At 37.9% G+C, this 18,681-nt stretch overlaps 1 protein-coding gene and 1 long non-coding RNA gene across 3 annotated transcripts; one reads left to right on the top strand and one right to left on the bottom strand.

Moving 5' to 3' along the window:
- Window positions 1-2,140: 2,140 nt before the first annotated feature.
- On the top strand, window positions 2,141-13,940 carry LOC103030036 (phospholipid scramblase 1). 2 transcript variants are annotated; one of them, XM_007250672.3, is made up of 10 exons: window positions 2,141-3,004; window positions 6,200-6,257; window positions 7,438-7,512; window positions 7,603-7,650; window positions 7,863-7,948; window positions 10,847-10,889; window positions 10,998-11,218; window positions 12,405-12,566; window positions 13,591-13,752; window positions 13,861-13,940. In XM_007250672.3, exons 2-10 carry the CDS (start codon window positions 6,248-6,250, stop codon window positions 13,909-13,911), a joined length of 858 nt encoding a protein of 285 aa, XP_007250734.1. In that variant the 5' UTR covers window positions 2,141-3,004; window positions 6,200-6,247; the 3' UTR covers window positions 13,912-13,940. The 2 variants fall into 2 exon arrangements, with proteins under 2 accessions (XP_007250734.1, XP_049338478.1); XM_049482521.1 differs by lacking the exons at window positions 2,141-3,004; window positions 6,200-6,257; window positions 7,438-7,512; window positions 7,603-7,650 and having other exon boundaries at window positions 7,903-7,948; window positions 10,964-11,218.
- On the bottom strand, window positions 11,230-18,629 carry LOC125803900 (uncharacterized). Its single transcript, XR_007440321.1, has 3 exons — window positions 18,547-18,629; window positions 15,671-15,783; window positions 11,230-11,398 (listed from the first exon to the last, which is right to left on the bottom strand). It is a non-coding gene; the product is annotated as an uncharacterized LOC125803900 (long non-coding RNA).
- Window positions 18,630-18,681: the final 52 nt, after the last annotated feature.

Here is an 18,681-nt window from a genome sequence, read left to right as displayed (position 1 = left end):
TGTCTGGCTTCAGTTATGTCAATGGGACTTTGGTGTTTTGACATTTGTAAGTGGCAGCAGTGTGGCATAGTTAGCAGGGTTTAGCAGGACCCAAATAAAGGGGGGGAAATTGCAACCGTTTTAAGTTTGGACAGAACTTGAGTTTGGTCACCTTTTAATTTCCACAGCAAATCTTATTTTTATTGTTATCGCAATGAGTTTTCACAGTTAAAGCACCAAGCTTCAAATTTTAAACATTTGTGTGCTCAGCAAATGGGGAAGCTCTTCTGAAACTCATGACGTAACCAGATTCAAGACAGATCACGTTAAAGGTCCATAATGAACACACACACACACACACACACACACACACACACACACACACACACACACACACACACACACACACACACACACACACACACACACACACACACACACACACACACACACACACACACACACACACACACACACTGAACTCTGGACATTTTTTAATAAGTTGGGATTCTTGGCCAAAATGTACTTGGGGGAATTTTGTCCTGCAAGCGCATACACCCAAGGACGGAAGAACATGGGACTTTTATTCTGTACTTGGAACAGCTGCGTACTTAATAAAGAAAACCTATAAGTCTAGATAACTAAATTCTCACCTAAAAAAACTTAAAATTTTTTCACACAGCAGTAGTATTTTCAAAATGTATAACTCAGCAGATTCTGGTGCAAAGTGCATTCTGGGATATCTGACTTCATGAAGTCCACACAAGTCACCATCCAAGCATCCTCGATAATGAGGGAGGAGCAAGAACTCATCCGGGTATTTGTAGTGAACTTGGTTAACTGCAAACTTGTACAGACGAGAAAAATAAATAAATGGACCCATGAAAAAAAATCTTGGCAACTTTAAATATTTTTTTAATCGATATATGGTGGCAAGTATTGATTAGGACACTGTTTAAAGCCACTAAAAGTGCTTTTTTTTCCTCCTTCCTTTTTGGTCCACAAGGAGGCAGCAGAATCGTTCTGGGATAAAATAATGTAACGATTGTATCTCAATTAATTAAATCAGTTTTTTTATTATGAGAAATGGCTGAAATAACAAAGATGCAGAGCTTTCAGACCTCAAATAATGTAAAGAAAACAAGTTCATATTCATAAAGTTTTAAGAGTTCAGAAACCAATATTTGGTGGAAGAACCCTGGTTTTTAATCAGTTTTCATGCCTCTTGCGGTCATGTTCTCCTCCACCAGTCTTACACACTGCTTTTGAATAACTTTATGCTTATACTTTGGTGCAAAATTTAAATAAACTTATAATTTTTAAGTGGTCTCTTTTTTTTTTTTTTTTTTTTTCTCAGAGATGTAAGAAAAATATGATCTGCTCCTTATTTTTACACAGAATGATCCACCACCCAATCACCAACCCAATAATCATAATAATAGCAGATCTGTGGTGTTTTTTTTTTGTTTTGTTTTTTTTTTCTCCTGTGAAGGTCCTGAGCATTAAAGAACAGAGTGAATATAGTAATAATAAAGTATACCGAGAAACAGGAATATAGCTGTAACTATTATAAAACTAACACAGTGCTCCTGTATGATCAGTGGAGCAGATATAATGGACAGTGATCATAATATTCAGATACATCTGTATTAATGTGTGACTTACATTCTGTCATCTTATGGGCTCTGTATAAATAAGTACACTACAGGTTTAAAAACCATGTACCAGAAAACCATTTGAGTGCAACACACACACTTAACACTTTTCACACTGTCAAAAACCAAAGGAAACAAGTAAACCAGTGTCCTCTCACCCAGCTCCTTCACACGCAACCACCCACACATTCTCTCCTCTTTGACATGGCCACACTAGTTCACAGTGCACGTTCTAGCTTCTATAGTGCCTCTGTGTATATGCATTTCAAAGTATGATATATGGCTGCATCTCAAAAAAATAGTATAATTTAAAAAAAGTGTTTTGTAGTAATTCAATTCAAAATGTGAAGCTTACAGCCAATAAAAAAAAAAAAACAGAAAACCAGTGTATCAGTACATTAAAATATTAAAAATAAGACCTATTGGTACTTTTGGCAGTGTTGACAGGGTGCCAAGTCCTGCTGGAAAATGAAATCTGCATCTCTATAAAAGTTGTCAGCAGAGGAAAACGAAGTGCTGTAAGATTTTGCGGGAAAACAAAACTGCCCTGACTTTAGACTTGATAAAAATAAAAACCAGCAGATGACATGTCTGTCTATTAAATCATCACTGATTGGTGGAAACTTCACACTAGACCTCGAGCAGTTTGGACTGGGTGTGTCTCCACTCTTCCTCCAGAATTCTCTTCTGCCTTGATTTACTTTAAATGAAATGTAAAATTTACTGATGATCAGTGATGGTTTGGAGAGACATGTCATCTGCTGGTGTTGATCCACTGTGTTCTATCTAGTAAATAAAGTCAGTGTAGTGTTTTCCCGGAAAAAAAAAACTCTTACAGCACTTAATACTATTTCATTTTCTAGCAGGACTTGGCACACTGCCCACAAAAGTACCAATTGTTCTTATATATAAAGCTTAAAATAGATCACTCTGTGGGTAATACAGCTATATAATGTAATCTGTGTATTACATGTGCACAGCAGCCTGTCTCGCTTCAGACTTGGCTACAGGTACGCTCAGTGTCACGTTCAGTAAGGCTCATTAAAAATGAACAAGGAAACCGTGCCCTCAACTAGTGTGGATTCTGTTTTTGGAGTTACCTGGCAACCTCAGTCAGCTAGACCGTGGGATCATACATTACTCTAGAGATCCATATGAAACACAATGCATTCTTTCAGGAGGGTTATAGCGAGGGGTCGTCGGTGGATAGGGGGACAAGCTGGACGAGTATTGGTTTCTTTCACAGATACAGGTGGTTTACAGTACATCGGCAACGTCCTGAACGCTGGAGACACATTGAAGTTGAAAGCATCATCTTTAGCTTACTGAGCATCATCTGCTGAACATCATCTGCAGGACCAGGAGATCTTGTAAGTATTCCACTACACATAGTACAAGACAGTTATGTATAATTTTATAGGCTGTACAAAAGGCAAATATATGATTTACATTAGGAAAGGGAATCAAAAAACTTGTGAACTCATCATAATTTTGTTAATTCTCTATTTGTGGAATTATATGGCTGGCTGTCATGGTGCTTTTCCAGAAACTGTACACCGTCTTTGACACTGTTGTAAACACTGCTGAATGAAAATGAATAATTGAACAAAGCTGTTTGGACCGTAGCCAAGAGCAAGAGGCATGACATTGTCTTCACACCATCAGCCTCTAAAGGATTCAACAAACAGGGTCTCACACTGTCTTAATGTCATGTCTTAAAAAACAGAAAGGCTGCCTGCTATTACCAACTACAAAGATTTTAAAATGTATATAGCAGTTTATTCTGAAAAAATACGTCAAAATAAGGTTTATATCTCTTTATCCTCCTGAAACCCAGACAATCTGTAGCTTGGTGTGCATTATTTTTTTTTTATTTGGTCAGATAAGCTGTCTTGATAATATGTTTTAAGCCTAGGTTAAAATATTATATATCAATCATTAATAATCTAGTCCCATAATGAAAGTATGTCACTTTACATGGAACATACAAAGACATTTTAATATAAAACAGCTGACTGTTATCTTGAAGAATATTAAAAATTAAAAGTACTAATGCATGGAAGGATCTACCGGGGTGGCATAGGGTGGCAACTGCCACCCAAACAATTAACAATTTTCCTCCTACAAAAAGATATTGTAGTGTCTGGTTGGACACGTTGTAAGGATGGACGAGAAAGACGTTTATAATTATAATATTGTGCTTGAATAGTATAAAGCATATTATGAACAAAATATTCATTATATGTATACCGTAATACACAATGTGCTTTAATATGTTACATATAGTAAATTGTTAGACGTTTATGGAAAAAATTAGAAGTTTAAACTGAACTTGAAAAGCGCTAAACGCTGGTAAAGTGCTAAATACCAGAACTATGGTCGACAAGACTCGGGTAAAGAGGAAAACCACAGAGAAATAAAGGGATTAGCATTTTTGAAACTGCCAATTACAGTGGATGTGAGAATACATAGTAAATCTCAGCGAGTTAGTCTGGGACAAAAGTAGATCCACAGTGTTGTAATCTCTTTAGTGGGGGTATTAGGAAATAGCCCACCAGTTGCATAAACACAAAGCCACAACCACAGATTTCAACACCAAAAGCGTTTCACAAATTTTCCACTAAAGTAAAGAAAATTTTGAGGCCCTCTTCAAAGAATATTTCAGGAATGTGCAGTGCAGTATTTCTAAATCACTGCTGGCATTGTGAAAACAATCAGAGGTCGGCACTGAATGCGTTCATTTGATATTCAATTGAGAATCAAAATCGGAAAATTAAAAAACCAATTCGTTTTTTCGTTTTTTCGTTTTTGAATATAATACCAAAAAACGAATAACGGCTTGTATTTTGTATTTTTATTTGGTTATCCAAACAAAAATTGGAAATTTAAAAAACGGACCAGGAGCCGAAATTGATTTTGATTTTGAACTTGACCCATTTGTGTGCCCCGGAAGTTACTGATTTGTTTATTCTTGGTGGGTTTCTGTTGCGCGGGAGTTCACTGCAGTGTTATCTACACAGTCTGTATTGCTGTAGGCAGCATGGCCGGACTGGAACCACATTCTGGCCTAATTAAAGATCTTTTTGAAGGTGGTAAGACGCATGAAGAGATTTCGTGCACGTTGCAGCAAATGGGGATCCAGCGATGTTCTGCAATGAGTGTTAGAAGGTTCTGTGTTCAACACGACCTTAAGCGAAAAAGACATGTATTTTCTGTTGTCATATCGTCTTCTTTCACTGCAACGCGTTTAGTTCCTCTGAACAAGATAAAACTCTCCATCCTCAACTCCATCCAAAGCCTACAGCAATACAGACTGTGTAGATAACACTGCAGTGAACTCCCGCGCAACAGAAACCCACCAAGAATAAACAAATCAGTAACTTCCGGGGCACACAAATGGGTCAAGTTCAAAATCAAAATCAAATTCGGCTCCTGGTCCGTTTTTTAAATTTCCAATTTTTGTTTGGATAACCAAATAAAAATACAAAATACAAGCCGTTATTCGTTTTTTGGTATTATATTCAAAAACGAAAAAACGAATTGGTTTTTTAATTTTCCGATTTTGATTCTCAATTGAATATCAAATGAACGAATGATACACGGATTGCACTGCTTGAGTAATTTTGCTTTGTTGGCTTTTTATAAGAATTCCATGTTCTCCCAATATAGCTAGGCTAGGTTATTACACATGGGACACAATGCCATCAACTGATAACATAATAAGGAACATATTTTACTAATACAAATATGCATATATGCTTGAATATGCAAATTATTAGAATGAACAATTTTTAAATAAATATTTTTACATTTTTATTTTCTCACCAAAGCAATTATTTTTCAGTGCAACATTATGCATTATTATTATTTTTTTAAGGCAATAATGCTAAAGCGGCAGTTAAAAATTTCCTCAGAATAAAATATATAGATGATTAAACCAAGTCTATAATTTTAATTGATAAAACTGTCGTTTAACCCTTTGGTGTCCCCAAACACCGGCTCAGGTTTTGCTTCTCACTGGTGAATTTGTGTGTTTCCATCATCTACCTCCTCTGTAGTCTGTAATTGGTTGATTTGTGTGTTTATTAATGTTCTGTGTGAAACTGACCACTGAACCTATATAGATTCAATACATAATTAAATATAAAAATATATATATATTTGTGCATCTAGACAGCTGGACGTTTGTGGACACCAGAGGGTTAAAAAATGTTCAATAGGTTTTTGAAGCAATACATTATGATTAATGCATATATTTACATATATGTGATTACTGATAATTTAAGCCTATTGTTTGTTAGCAGCCTTAGCATAAATCATGTGTTCTAAACAAGTAACAAGCAAGTAATCATGAGACATTTTCTATTTTTATCTAATTTCATTCAATGAAATTCTGTATTTTAAAATCTATATATTATAGCACTGTTATTTTTCTTTAGTTTTCTTTTTCTTATTTATTTATATATTATATAAGCTTTCATTACAAAATTTGGACAAAAATTGCATTACAGCAAAATAAAAAAATATATATAATCATTTTATTTATTGACATTTGCTTAATCTAGCAGACGTGCTAGGACCTACAGGCAGTGAGTGACCTTCTCAAAGCACCTATGACTCCTGGTGAGTAAACCACTGATACACTGATCTTCCTAGGCTATATACTGTAATATATATTTTAGGTTGGTGCATTGAGAGGACTCATTGAAACTTTCACACACATTTAGCAGCAGGACCAGGTTAAACATTTTAGCTAAATGAGCAGAGCTTTGATCATTTGCATTGTAGGAAAATGCAAATTGTTTGTTTTCAAGCTCTTTAAAACTCTTATGGAATGTAAGGGTGTAGATCTGTTTTTCTTTCTTTGACTGCAGTGTGGTTTTCCTCTCAACGTGATTCTGTAAAATTCCATGCGGACTTCCTTGTTTAATCAAACCTTTGCTTTTATCAGCTAATCATAACATCCGTGATACAAAAGCAGCCAGCAGTGCTGCTGTAACACCAAAGCACAACTATGACCTATTTCCTTAATCTTTGACCTGATGAAGTTTAAGTAGTTTAGAAGTCTTTATGGTAGAATTAGGGGACAAAAAACGTGATGTGCGACAATACTCTACGACAGGGGTCGTCAATAGGCAGCCCGTGGCCCAGATGTGGCCCACAAGCATGAAACATCTGGCCCGTGAGGTTGTTTGAACTATAATTTAATTCAATAATTAAAAAGCTTCCCAGGCGAGCTTTTGTTTACATTACTTCCCTGGTTCTCTCTTTAGACTTTAGTTTCCGCCCATTCTTGAGCTACATATGTCAATTGGGACATCTACGTGTCCCAATTCAAGCAATAGTGGGGAAGCGATAGTGTATTGGACCGCGGCCCTTTCGACGCGGTTTCGATCCCGTGTGAGGAGCAGTGTGTTTATTTATTTATTCATTTATTTCTTTCTTCTTGGATTTACCTGCTTTGAGATCAACTGTTCTGTAATTGGGTTCAACAACCCTCTGGGCTGGAGAGCTACTAGTCTGTAGCACTCCATCCCATTACACTTAATTTTCCAAAACAGAATTTTAAAACATCTGGCCTGCACCTAAACTTAATTGCTAACCTCTGCTCTATGATAATGATGTAAAATGCAATACGTTAAAATGTTATATTAGTATTTTAGTTTAAGCTCCTCAAATGTTTTGAGATTTTGGCTTGGCTGCAGTTATTTTTAAGTGAACTATACAATGAACTATACAATATGACACACTACATGTTCACTAGAATTCTATCTAATGCCTGTTACTTATATCTGTACCACAGTTTATACCACTGGCTTACCTTCTGACAGTGTCTACCCACCACCCGTATATGGACAGCAATATGGACTACCACCAGGTGCACTTACTTTAAAATATGTATCTAACAGTTTTATATAATAAACTGTAAGAAAATCCATGTTTACACTTGTGTATTCCCTCATCACAGGTTACGTGACCACGCAGGTACCTGCAGCGATGCCACCTCCTCCTCCAGGCAAGTGTTAACCCTCAGCTTTTTAGTCTTTTGCACTTAAAATCTTACATTTCCACCAAAAGTAGTGTTCCATACAATACTATTTATGTGTAACTCCAGTACTTGTCCTAGGATTTAAATAGTTAAATATCATTATGTAACTGCATTTACATTCTGTAAAAAGTTTTCTTTTTTATCTCACAGTATGCCTCTGTATGCCTCTTATGTCTCAGGCTACGTGCCACCTCAGGCACCTGTAATGATGCCTGCCCCCCAGTGCCCACCCGGCTGCCCCCCAGGACTCGAGTACTTGACCCAGGTGAGTAAAGGAACAATCCACTGGTCTTAGTGGAAAGAACATGCGTCAGTAAGCACAGTCTCCTTATTACAGCACTAATCTCTGGCTAGAGGTGGGCGATATGGTAAAAACATAATAGCACAAAAGTTAAGGGTGACATATGTGACACTGAAACTCATTTATATGAAAAGATTTAGTAAAGTAAATGCCCTAAGCAGCAAATTAAGTCACAAACTCGTTTGTGTTTGTTTACAGCCAGTCTGGCTGCACGTGCATGTTAGTCACACACTGTGGAAACTTGAGCCCTCCCAAAGAGACAAGACAGTGTTCACCCACACAGCACAAAAGAAGGCAGTACAAAAATACAAAGTACAAAAAAAAGCAAAAAAATCTACAAATCAGTTTTCTAACAAGATGTTGATATACAGTTGTGGTCAAAAGTTTACATACACTTGTAAAAAAACATAATGTTATGGCTGTCTTGAGTTTTCAATAAGTTCTACAACTCTTATTTTTCTGTGATAGAGTGATCGGAACACATACATGTTTGTCACAAAAAACAGTCATAAAATTTGGTTCTTTCATAATTTTATTATGGGTCTGCTGAAAATGTCACCAAATCTGCTGGGTCAAAAATATACATACAGCAACAAAATTTGTCAATTTTGGTGATGTAGCGAGTTGTGTCAATCAAATTAGCTTCATGTCATGGCCTCTTCACTTCTTGTAAGTGATTCTGATTGACTACAGCTGTTGACTTCTCATGAGCCCATTTAAATAGGGCTCATTTGACCCAGTGATTAGACTCAGCTACAAAAGCTACAATGGGAAAGTCAAAGGAACTCAGTGTGGATCTGAAAAAGCGAATTATTGACTTGAACAAGTCAGGGAAGTCACTTGGAGCCATTTCAAAGCAGCTACAGGTCCCAAGAGCAACTGTGCAGACAATTATACGCAAGTATAAAGTGCATGGAACAGTTGTGTCACTGCCACGATCAGGAAGAAAACGCAAGCTATCACATGCTGCCGAGAGGAGATTGGTCAGGATGGTCAAGAGTCAACCAAGAATCACCAAGAAGCAGGTCTGCAAGGATTTGGAAGCTGATGGAACACAGGTGTCAGTCTCCACAGTCAAGCGTGTTTTACATCGCCATGGACTGAGAGGCTGCCGTGCAAGAAAGAAGCCCTTGCTCCAGAAAAGGCACCTTAAGACTCGGCTGAAGTTTGCTGCTGATCACATGGACAAAGATAAAACCTTCTGGAGGAAAGTTCTCTGGTCAGACGAAACAAAAATTGAGCTGTTTGGCCACAACACCCAGCAATATGTTTGGAGGAGAAAAGGTGAGGCCTTTAATCCCAGGAACACCATGCCTACTGTCAAGCATGGTGGTGGTAGTATTATGCTCTGGGGATGTTTTGCTGCCAGTGGAACTGGTTCTTTGCAGAAAGTAAATGGGATAATGAAGAAGGAGGATTACCTCCAAATTCTGCAGGAAAACTTAAAACCATCAGCCCGAAGGTTGGGTCTTGGGCGCAGTTGGGTGTTCCAATAAGACAATGACCCAAAACACACATCAAAAGTGGTAAAGGAATGGCTAAACCAGGCTAGAATTAAGGTTTTAGAATGGCCTTCCCAAAGTCCTGACTTAAACCCCATTGAGAACATGTGGACAGTGCTAAAGAAACGGGTTCATGCAAGAAAACCATCACATTTAGCTGAACTGCACCAATTCTGTCAAGAAGAGTGGTCAAACATTCGACCTGAAGCTTGCCAGGAGCTTGTGGATGGCTACCAAAAGCGCCTAGATGCCGTGAAAATGGCCAAGGGACATGTAACCAAATACTAATGTTGCTGTATGTATATTTTTGACCCAGCAGATTTGGTGACATTTTCAGCAGACCCATAATAAATTTATGAAAGAACCAAATTTTATGACTGTTTTTTGTGACAAACATGTATGTGTTCCGATCACTCCATCACAGAAAAATAAGAGTTGTAGAACTTATTGAAAACTCAAGACAGCCATAACATTATGTTTTTTTACAAGTGTATGTAAACTTTTGACCACAACTGTAATACACCATTTTACATGTGTCGCCTCTTCCGACACATGTGAAGTCAGACTCCGCCTCTTTTTGAACTGATGCTGATGCAGCATTGCCGAGTAGCATCACAGCGCTAACGCTCGGAGCTGATGGCAAGCTGCAAGACTGGGATTCAAACCTGCGATCTTCCAATCATTGTGGCAGCTCTTTAAAGCGCTGGACCACTCAACACCCCATAATACATACACCATTTAAGGATTTGGATAGCCAAAATGCTAATAGCCAAGCTCAGCAGGGTTGAAGTTGAAATGCTACCAGTAATCAGTAAATCAGTCCCAGAATACTCATAGATTAGAGGCAATGCTGATAGCTGAGTTCAGTAGGGTTGGAAAGGGTTAGCCACGACATGCTACTAGGAACAGAAGCTGGTTAGTTACAGTGCTATTAGGTACAGCAGCTAGTATCTGCATGATTAAAGCAGGTTAGTCATGATGCTAGCAGCCAGACTCAGCAATTCTGGAGTGGGAAAGCTAAAATTGTAACAGCCAGTCTCAGCAGGGTTGGAGCTGTGATGCTAACAGGTACAACAAGCAGGCAAAGCAGGGTTGGAACAGGTTGGTTGCTTTTCTAACTGCCAGACTTGGCAGGACTGGAGCTGCAATGCTTAGCAAGGCTTAATGGAAAATGGTGGAGTCGTAGTGCTAACAGACACATCAGCTGGGATCAGCAGCATTGGTGCAGGTTAGCTGCATCGCTAACAGCTGAGCTCAGCAGAGTTAGAACAGGAAATTTGCCATAGCACAGCAGTCAGGTAAAGACAGGAATTAAACCAAACATATATATTTTTTTTCATTTCCACTCTTTCTCACACAGATCGACCAAATCCTTATCCATCAGAAGGTGGAACTAATGGAAGGTAGGTAACTGTCCTTAAATATCTTGTGTTGAACAAGTGATAACCAATATAAAGCCACATTCATCTTACATTAGAGAGAATTTCTCTCTCTGTCTTTGTCTTTGACAGCTATGTTGGGTTGGGAGACCAACAACCAGTATGTAGTTAAAAACAGTCTAGGGCAGCAGGTGTTCCTCGCAGCTGAGGAGAACGACTTTTGTACGAGAACGATGTGCGGACCCATGCGCTCTTTCGTTCTTCACCTCCAGGACAACACAGGACGGGAAGTGCTCACTCTCACTCGCCCACTAAACTGCAGCAGCTGCTGCTTTCCATGCTGTCTGCAAGAGGTATGCTTTAAGCCAGTGGCCCCAACCTTTTATGAATACTAGTTTTAAATAGAAATAAATACAAAAGAGACTAGACTTACAAGAGTTCTGAGGGACAGGCAAGGTCAGTAACAAAATGGCAGCAAATGTAAACACCATGCCAGAGAGTAGTCAAGCAAAGCAGTGTCATTCATGGTAAATCTAGAAAAAACAATGAGAAGGCAAAAAAGGAGTTAAAAATACAACAGGTAATCAGTAAAATGGGCAAGGCAATTATCTACAAACAGAGATACAAAAAAGGGTCGCTAACAAATAGTGTTACTTAAACAAAAACAGTAGAACGCATCATAGAAGTGCTAGGAAACCTCTCTCAATACTAGGATAGGATTGAGCTATATAGGATTCAATGCTCAGCAATGAACTGAGCAAATAGAGGGGTATATATACAAGAAAGGACAGGTGGAGCCAATTAGTAACTCGGAGAGCAGGAACGCCATAGCATCATGTGATTAGTGGAGTCAGGGAAGTCTGGTGTCGGTGCATGCTGGGAAGTGGAGTCTTTAGAGAACAGTTCAGAGTTCTGAGCAGGCAGACAGACAGCATCATGCCTAACACATCTGCAGTACAATATCTAATGCCTTCAAGCTAAATTGAAGGCAAAACTGATGGAATATACAGAATGAATAGCACTTAATTCAATAAACTTATGGCATAATGAATTATAAACGATTTCACATTTCAGAACATTTCCTCAAAACATGAAAATTAACACAGTGCTGGCTACTGTACTGCTCTATGCCACAGAAAGAAGGAAAATGTGGTTTAAAGGATTTCCATAGCCGTGCCCATTTTGTTTACTGAAGAAATGAATATTTGCATCTTATCATGACAAGTGGCTAAATGTGTATAAGGTTGTCTAGTTTAAACAAGGAACTTTTCTTTTTAACTTCTGCTTTGCTCTAAGTGAGAAACTGTGCTGAATCAATAACAATAAACTATTAATGCTTTCTTTTTAGAAATAACCTTTGTATTCTAAGGCCTCTGAATTGTGCCAATACAGTGTATGAAATAAATAATCCCATTAGTCAGAGAAGACATAATCAATTGAAAGGTTTTGGGTTCAAATCCCAATGATTTTAGCTGGTTATGGCAGTCCTAGAGCAGTAATGGTTCTTTACTACTCAATCTCTTGTGGTTCTTCTTTCAGCTTGAGGTCCAGTCCCCTCCAGGACAACCTATTGGATATGTAATCCAGAAATGGCACCCTTACCTCCCCAAGTTCACTATTAAGGATGAAAGAAAACAATCAGTGATGCAGATAGTGGGACCTTTCTGCGACTGTAACTGCTGTTCTGATGTGAATTTTGAGGTACTGCTTTAGCAGCTTTTCAGGTGCATCGAGATGATCTTTGCTGTCTCACGCCCAATCAACAGTCATTTTCACGCCTTGCCCCACAGCGTTAAATAGCGCCAGTACCTAAAATAGCTGGTGTATCTTTTCTGCTGAGAGGCACAAAAGCACTGCGCTGTTTAGATACAAACACGCCAAAGGGAATTTGAAATGACACACGTTAGTACATGCCTTTTGTGTGTTTTGAGCCATTTTGATCTATTTTTATACATAAGGCACATTAAGTAACACTAGTAAGGATGCCTACATCGAAGTGAGCAAGGGTGTCACCATGTTTCCCTTCTAATGGGGAAGCTGAGGGGAAGCGCCTAAGCAAACAAAACTGTAATTCTTTAAAAAAAAACATTTTCTTTCAAAGTCAAACGAGTGCTGGATGTTAATCTACACAGATTTCTCTCCTAAAAAGCATTTATTTGGGTGAGTAAAGCACATTCGTTTATTTACAGTAAGCTTAAGGTTCGTCCCACATAGCTTGTTTCAACACAGCAAACATGCAGAATACAGTCCAATATTATATAATGCTAATGCTGCTGCACCTAGCCTTAGTGCTGGAGAAACTTCACTGAAAACTCACACGTATAACGCTGTATTTTAGGGGAGTGGCTTTGCTGCTCCTTAATACCTGACTAGTAGAATTCATACATAAGGTGCAACGGATTATAAGGTGCACCTTAAGTGAGCCTTATAGGCTGAATAATGCTAATTTTGGAGATGTGCTAGCAGTGATCATGAGATTGCTTGGTTAATAGGTGTATAAACACAGGACGGAAACCTCTTTATGGTTTTACAATGCCACCACTAGGACAGGTGTTATTTTAATAGCGCTAGAATTATTGTTATGCTTCCTTACTGTGGCCCAAAACCACAAGCATAGTTTGCCTTAGGCAGCTTCGCATTAAGTGACTCACAAAACTTACTGTGACAAAATGACATATGACTGGAGGCTATTAATCTTAATAATTATGGTCTTTTGTGGTGTTAGGTGATGTCCCTGGATGGAGCCTCTGTAATTGGCAGGATAAGCAAACAGTGGACAGGCATGGAGGCAGAAATGCTCACAGATGCAGACAATTTCGGTGTGCAGTTTCCCATGGATCTGGATGTCAAAATCAAGGCAGTTATTTTAAGCGCCTGTTTCCTCATTGTAAGTTTAATTGTACATTTAGAGAGTTGGTGTGTGTGTGTGTGTGTGTGTGTGTGTGCGTGTGTGTATAAATGAACAAAACTAATGTTCTGTTTTGGATTTTTACAGGATTTCATGTATTTTGAAAATTCACCAAAGCAAGATTCCCATCATTATTAAACGCTGTTCTGCAATATATATTTTAAAAACATATGATTTTGCTTTTTTTATGTGCCTTTATCCAACAAGCAGAGTGGAGTTCATGCTCTTATCAGTAAGGAACTGAAAAGTATAATATGTTCGAAAGTAAAATAAGGAAGTTCTATTTTTTTTTGTGACAAAAGAGGCCAGGGCATGTTGTGACATTACATATTCCACCTACATTCAACAAATTTAACACTAGCAAAACAAAATAAAAAATCTTATTCTCAATTTTGGAAAACTTCTCACCACCAATTATCAATTACGTAATTAATTTTGTGGCTAATCTTGATGTGTAATACTGTAGAACTAGGCCTTCTCATCCAACATCAGTGTCTGACCTCACACATGCGCTTCTGGAAGCTTGGTCATATTAGTCACGTTCCCATAAACACACTCCTAAACCTTGTGCAAAGCCTTCCCAGAAGAGTTGAAGATGTTGTAGCTGCATAATCATATTAAACCCTATGTATTTAGAATGGGGGTGTCACTTAAGAGTGCTAGTGCTAGTGACAGCATGGCGTGTGCGAATCCTTTATTTAATATAGTGCTCCTTTATTTCAGCTCAGCCCTCAGCACCGTCCTGAGAATATGCTGCTGTGAGAATCTACTTCTCCATTTCTGTGGTTCCCTGACTGAATAAAGTCTAGGCTGTGTTTCACTCAGGGCAGAACACTATCATTCAAAATTTAACTGAATTACCTATAAGTGCATGAGTGGACAGGCAGCACAGCTGCAACTGATACTAATGGGCTTACAGGTCTAAATGGCTTTCTTGTCATGGATCTCTCGAACTGCGTCCATATGTTCTGAAACACAGGAAGAAGAGTCCGATAAGGATTGCTATCTTTTACTGGCAGCACAGTTCTGTCTTTACAGTGCTTCATCATGGAAGGACATATCTTCATTAACTGCTCACGTGATGCACAGATAGTGATAAAATCCTCCACAAACCCACACCTTGCTTCCAGTGAGTTTGGTATTTTGAAGAGACGACCTGCAGAACTTAATTTTGCCCTACTATTAAGGTGAGTTTTTATTTTAACATGGTCGTTTAAAATTTTTTTGGCAATCCACACATTTAAGTGGTGTATTTATGGGGCATCCAGTGGTCCAGCGCTCTAAAGTGCTGCCACTATAATCAGGAGGACGCCGGTTCGAATCCTGTTCATGTAGCTTGCCATCGGATACCGGAGCTCTGTGAGAGCACAATTGGCTCTCACAAATTTTATATGGCGATATTATTGCACACCTTATGATAAGAAACAGAAGTGAAAGATCCAACAAGTCATGATACTAATATTGCACTATATATCCAGGACGGAAGTAAAATAAATAATACTGGACAGATTCAATCTGTCTTTAGTAGATATTTAATGGGAAATGAGAACAGTATGAATTTCCCCTTTGCAACTATAATAGCTCATATAGCCTTAAAATTATATCAGGGTATTTAAGAATAATTTTCTGATAATGATAAAAACAATATTATTGTGTCTTTATTAAGATATGGCACACCCCTAGTGCTTGCAACTATATTTTTAATGACAAGTATTAAATGTAAAAATACAACCTGCTTCTGTTTTAAATGTAGTTTGAGTTCTCACTATGAGTCATCTCCCAGAGCTGCTCTTATTTCTTAGTACCGCTAATCCGGGAAGACATATGCCTTCCATACATTAAACTATAAACTGCTCTCTCTCAGGAATTAATTAGATTTCATGTGGTGTTCACTGACCTCTTGGGATATCCGGCAAGAGCATGGTCACCTTGGCACCCTGCTGCACATTCATCATTGTTCCAATGGGTGTGATTCCGTCTCAAAGGGGCATGGCGCCAACCAGAGCGTCTCTAAGAAGAAGATAGATGAGGTATGGTAGAATGTAAGAATCAACTGACCACGTGCCTTTCAGAGTTCTGATCATAAAAACCTGTTCATAAGAGCACAGGAACTACTAAGCTGAAAAGAAAAAATTATAAATTTACTGTACTGTTCAAATCCTAGCAACACCTCAGTGCAGAAGTGTGGAAAACTGTCTAACACAGCACCATCATTAGAAATGCCCACGATCAGCCATAACATTAAAACCACTGGGTACAACTGGGTAGTTCCACTTGTACTAGAGAAACAGCTCTTACTAGTCAAAGCATAGCCTCTCACAGCAGCACATCTTGTCCTGTAAGTTGGATGTCCTTTCTTGTAGCATTTTTGGTGAGTTTGGACCACTGCACACAGTAAAGTCCCCCCAAGAGCTGCTTAATATTTAGCAGATGTTCTGAACAATACTGTTGTAGCCACCACATTTTGGGTCTTCTCAATGTGGCTCATATCCTTTTTGTCTTAGGCCTGATATATCCTTCACGCAAGGCTCAAACACAGATGTTTAAAACTACACTTATTGGGTTATTTACATAGAAGCTTAAAAAAATGCCGGTCTTCTATGGGTATTATGTATTTTAACCATCACAGTAACGTAAGAATGCACATTGAGTTTGTAGAGCAGGACCAGTCATTTGCAGAGAGTTAGCCAGGCATTGCAATTTGCATTCACATCAGTTTACATAAAAGTAGTGTGTATTATAGTAGTGTTTATCACTATAGATTGTATACAGGTGTAGATTATATACACTATGAAGCCACCTGTGCAACAAATCCAGTAGTGAAATGTCCTTCATACTACATACTAAATATACTAAAAAGTGGCAATATAGTAAAGCCGAAGCATTTGAAAACGACACCAACGCTAGCATTACATGACACAACTTATCCACCCCTTGACAGGTGCCAGTGGAACAACATAACAGTATTCACTTCACATTTTCTGGTTTGATCAATGTAGAAGTGTGAGATTTGATTTACAGTGGTAGATCAGATACTCACAGCTGTGAGAAGCAAACTAAAAATAAATATTCTGTGGTTTAAGTCTTGCCATGTGTTGGAAATAAACAGGCCGTTGTAAAGATATTTCGCAACATACTTTAAGGGGGCCCAGTGACCATGACCCCCATATTTTTTGGCTACATGGCTATGCCTCTGTTTTCTATGCTTTACTAATGCTGCATTCATGTGATGTCAGAGTTCCTGACTGGGAAAAGTTGAACAACCTACCAAGTCATAATTTCTTGGGGTGATTTCTCTCAGGTCATTATAATACATGAGTTCCAGTAACATTTAGGTCCTTATTTAAGCGATCAGAAAAGCACAAAAGGCATTAACTAATTCTCTTAATTAATTATGGGTTTGTTTTGGATGTAGTGTGAACATAAATATTATTTTATTCTTTATTCTTTGTGACATGCCTTGCCCAAGGTGTAAGGTATGGATTTTATCTTTTTAACATTGTGTAAAACATCACAGTTTAAATCAGTACTGGTTTGTTTTAATTCTCAAAACCATATTCCAGTACTAGGCTTAATCTCTGCCCTGTACACTGCCTCTATACATTACCGAGAACAAACAGTGTTAGAGTTTGTACTGTTGGTGTCATTTTAAGCAAAAACAGCTCATAATTACCTACCTAAAGTTCCCCAAAGAAGGACAAGTAAAAACATGTGATTTGGGCAATTTTAATAGCTTTCTTCAATGGGGCTATCATAACTAAACTAATTTCCACCATTTATGGCTCATCCCCAATCTGTAGGCCTATAGCCTAAGGCTATAAATATTGCATAGTTGTTTAGTCTTACTAGTGGATCTCAAAAAAGTTGAATCTAATTGAAAAGTTTCTTTATTTTAGTAATTCAGTTCAAAATGTAAAAATCATATATTATATACATGAATTATACACAGCCAATGAAAACCCAAAAATCAGTGTCTCAAGAAATTAGAATATTATATAGGACTAAGACCAGTTGGTACTTTTGGAAGTGTGGGCATTGTGCCAAGTCCTGCTGGAAAATGAAATCTAATTCATATATATCCATACCTGTCAAGTTTTGGACTTAAAAATAAGGGATTTTTTCCGCCGCCCCAACAGCCCAAACGAGGAAAAAAAAAAAAAAAAAAAAAAAAAAAAAAAAAAAAAAAAAATATATATATATATATATATATATATATATATATATATTTAAAATTGAAATTGAAGGGTGCACAAATTTACAAAAAGGACATGGATCAGATATATTCCATAAGTAAATAATAGTCCTAAGGGGCCTACACAATTAATAATCTTTCATTAATACTTCTTTCTATCGTTCAGTCCACTCCTGATCAGTTCAGTTAATTTCAGCCCTCTCCACATTTTCTCTCTCTCCAGCTCAACCATCTCTTCTACCCCTTCTAAATAATACATTACATTACATTATAATACATTACCACAATACTTGAGATTTAAACAAATTCTAACAAACCCTAAAACTAGCCCTGAACTAATAGAGTTTGGAAATGATAGTTATTGGCTGATCAGGCACATCAGGGCAGGGCATTATTTATATATATGTAGATTTTTCTCAAACCCTGAATATCTATCTAGCTAATTCTAAAGTTAAGCTAACTGAGTCACAAGCTGTATTTTATTAAACACACAGTGGGTTTAATTTATGTTTTGATTCAGAGAAGAGTCTTTTTAACCAGCTATCAGAAACAATCTCATCACAGTTTACATGGTTAATTACCTTTCTTTTAGAAAAATCTCCGTATATCCAGATTAGTTTTAACGACAGCTGCTCCGACTAGCTGCCTGAACTCACAGCGAGGGGAGGGGCGGGGCTTCCCGCACACTAAAATGCGCTCCGCAAAACCAGCTAGCT

The sequence above is a fragment of the Astyanax mexicanus genome, chromosome 8, assembly GCF_023375975.1.
Source record: "Astyanax mexicanus isolate ESR-SI-001 chromosome 8, AstMex3_surface, whole genome shotgun sequence".
Classification (NCBI taxonomy): Eukaryota; Metazoa; Chordata; class Actinopteri; order Characiformes; family Acestrorhamphidae; genus Astyanax; species Astyanax mexicanus.
This window is presented reverse-complemented; position numbering and strand designations above follow the sequence as displayed.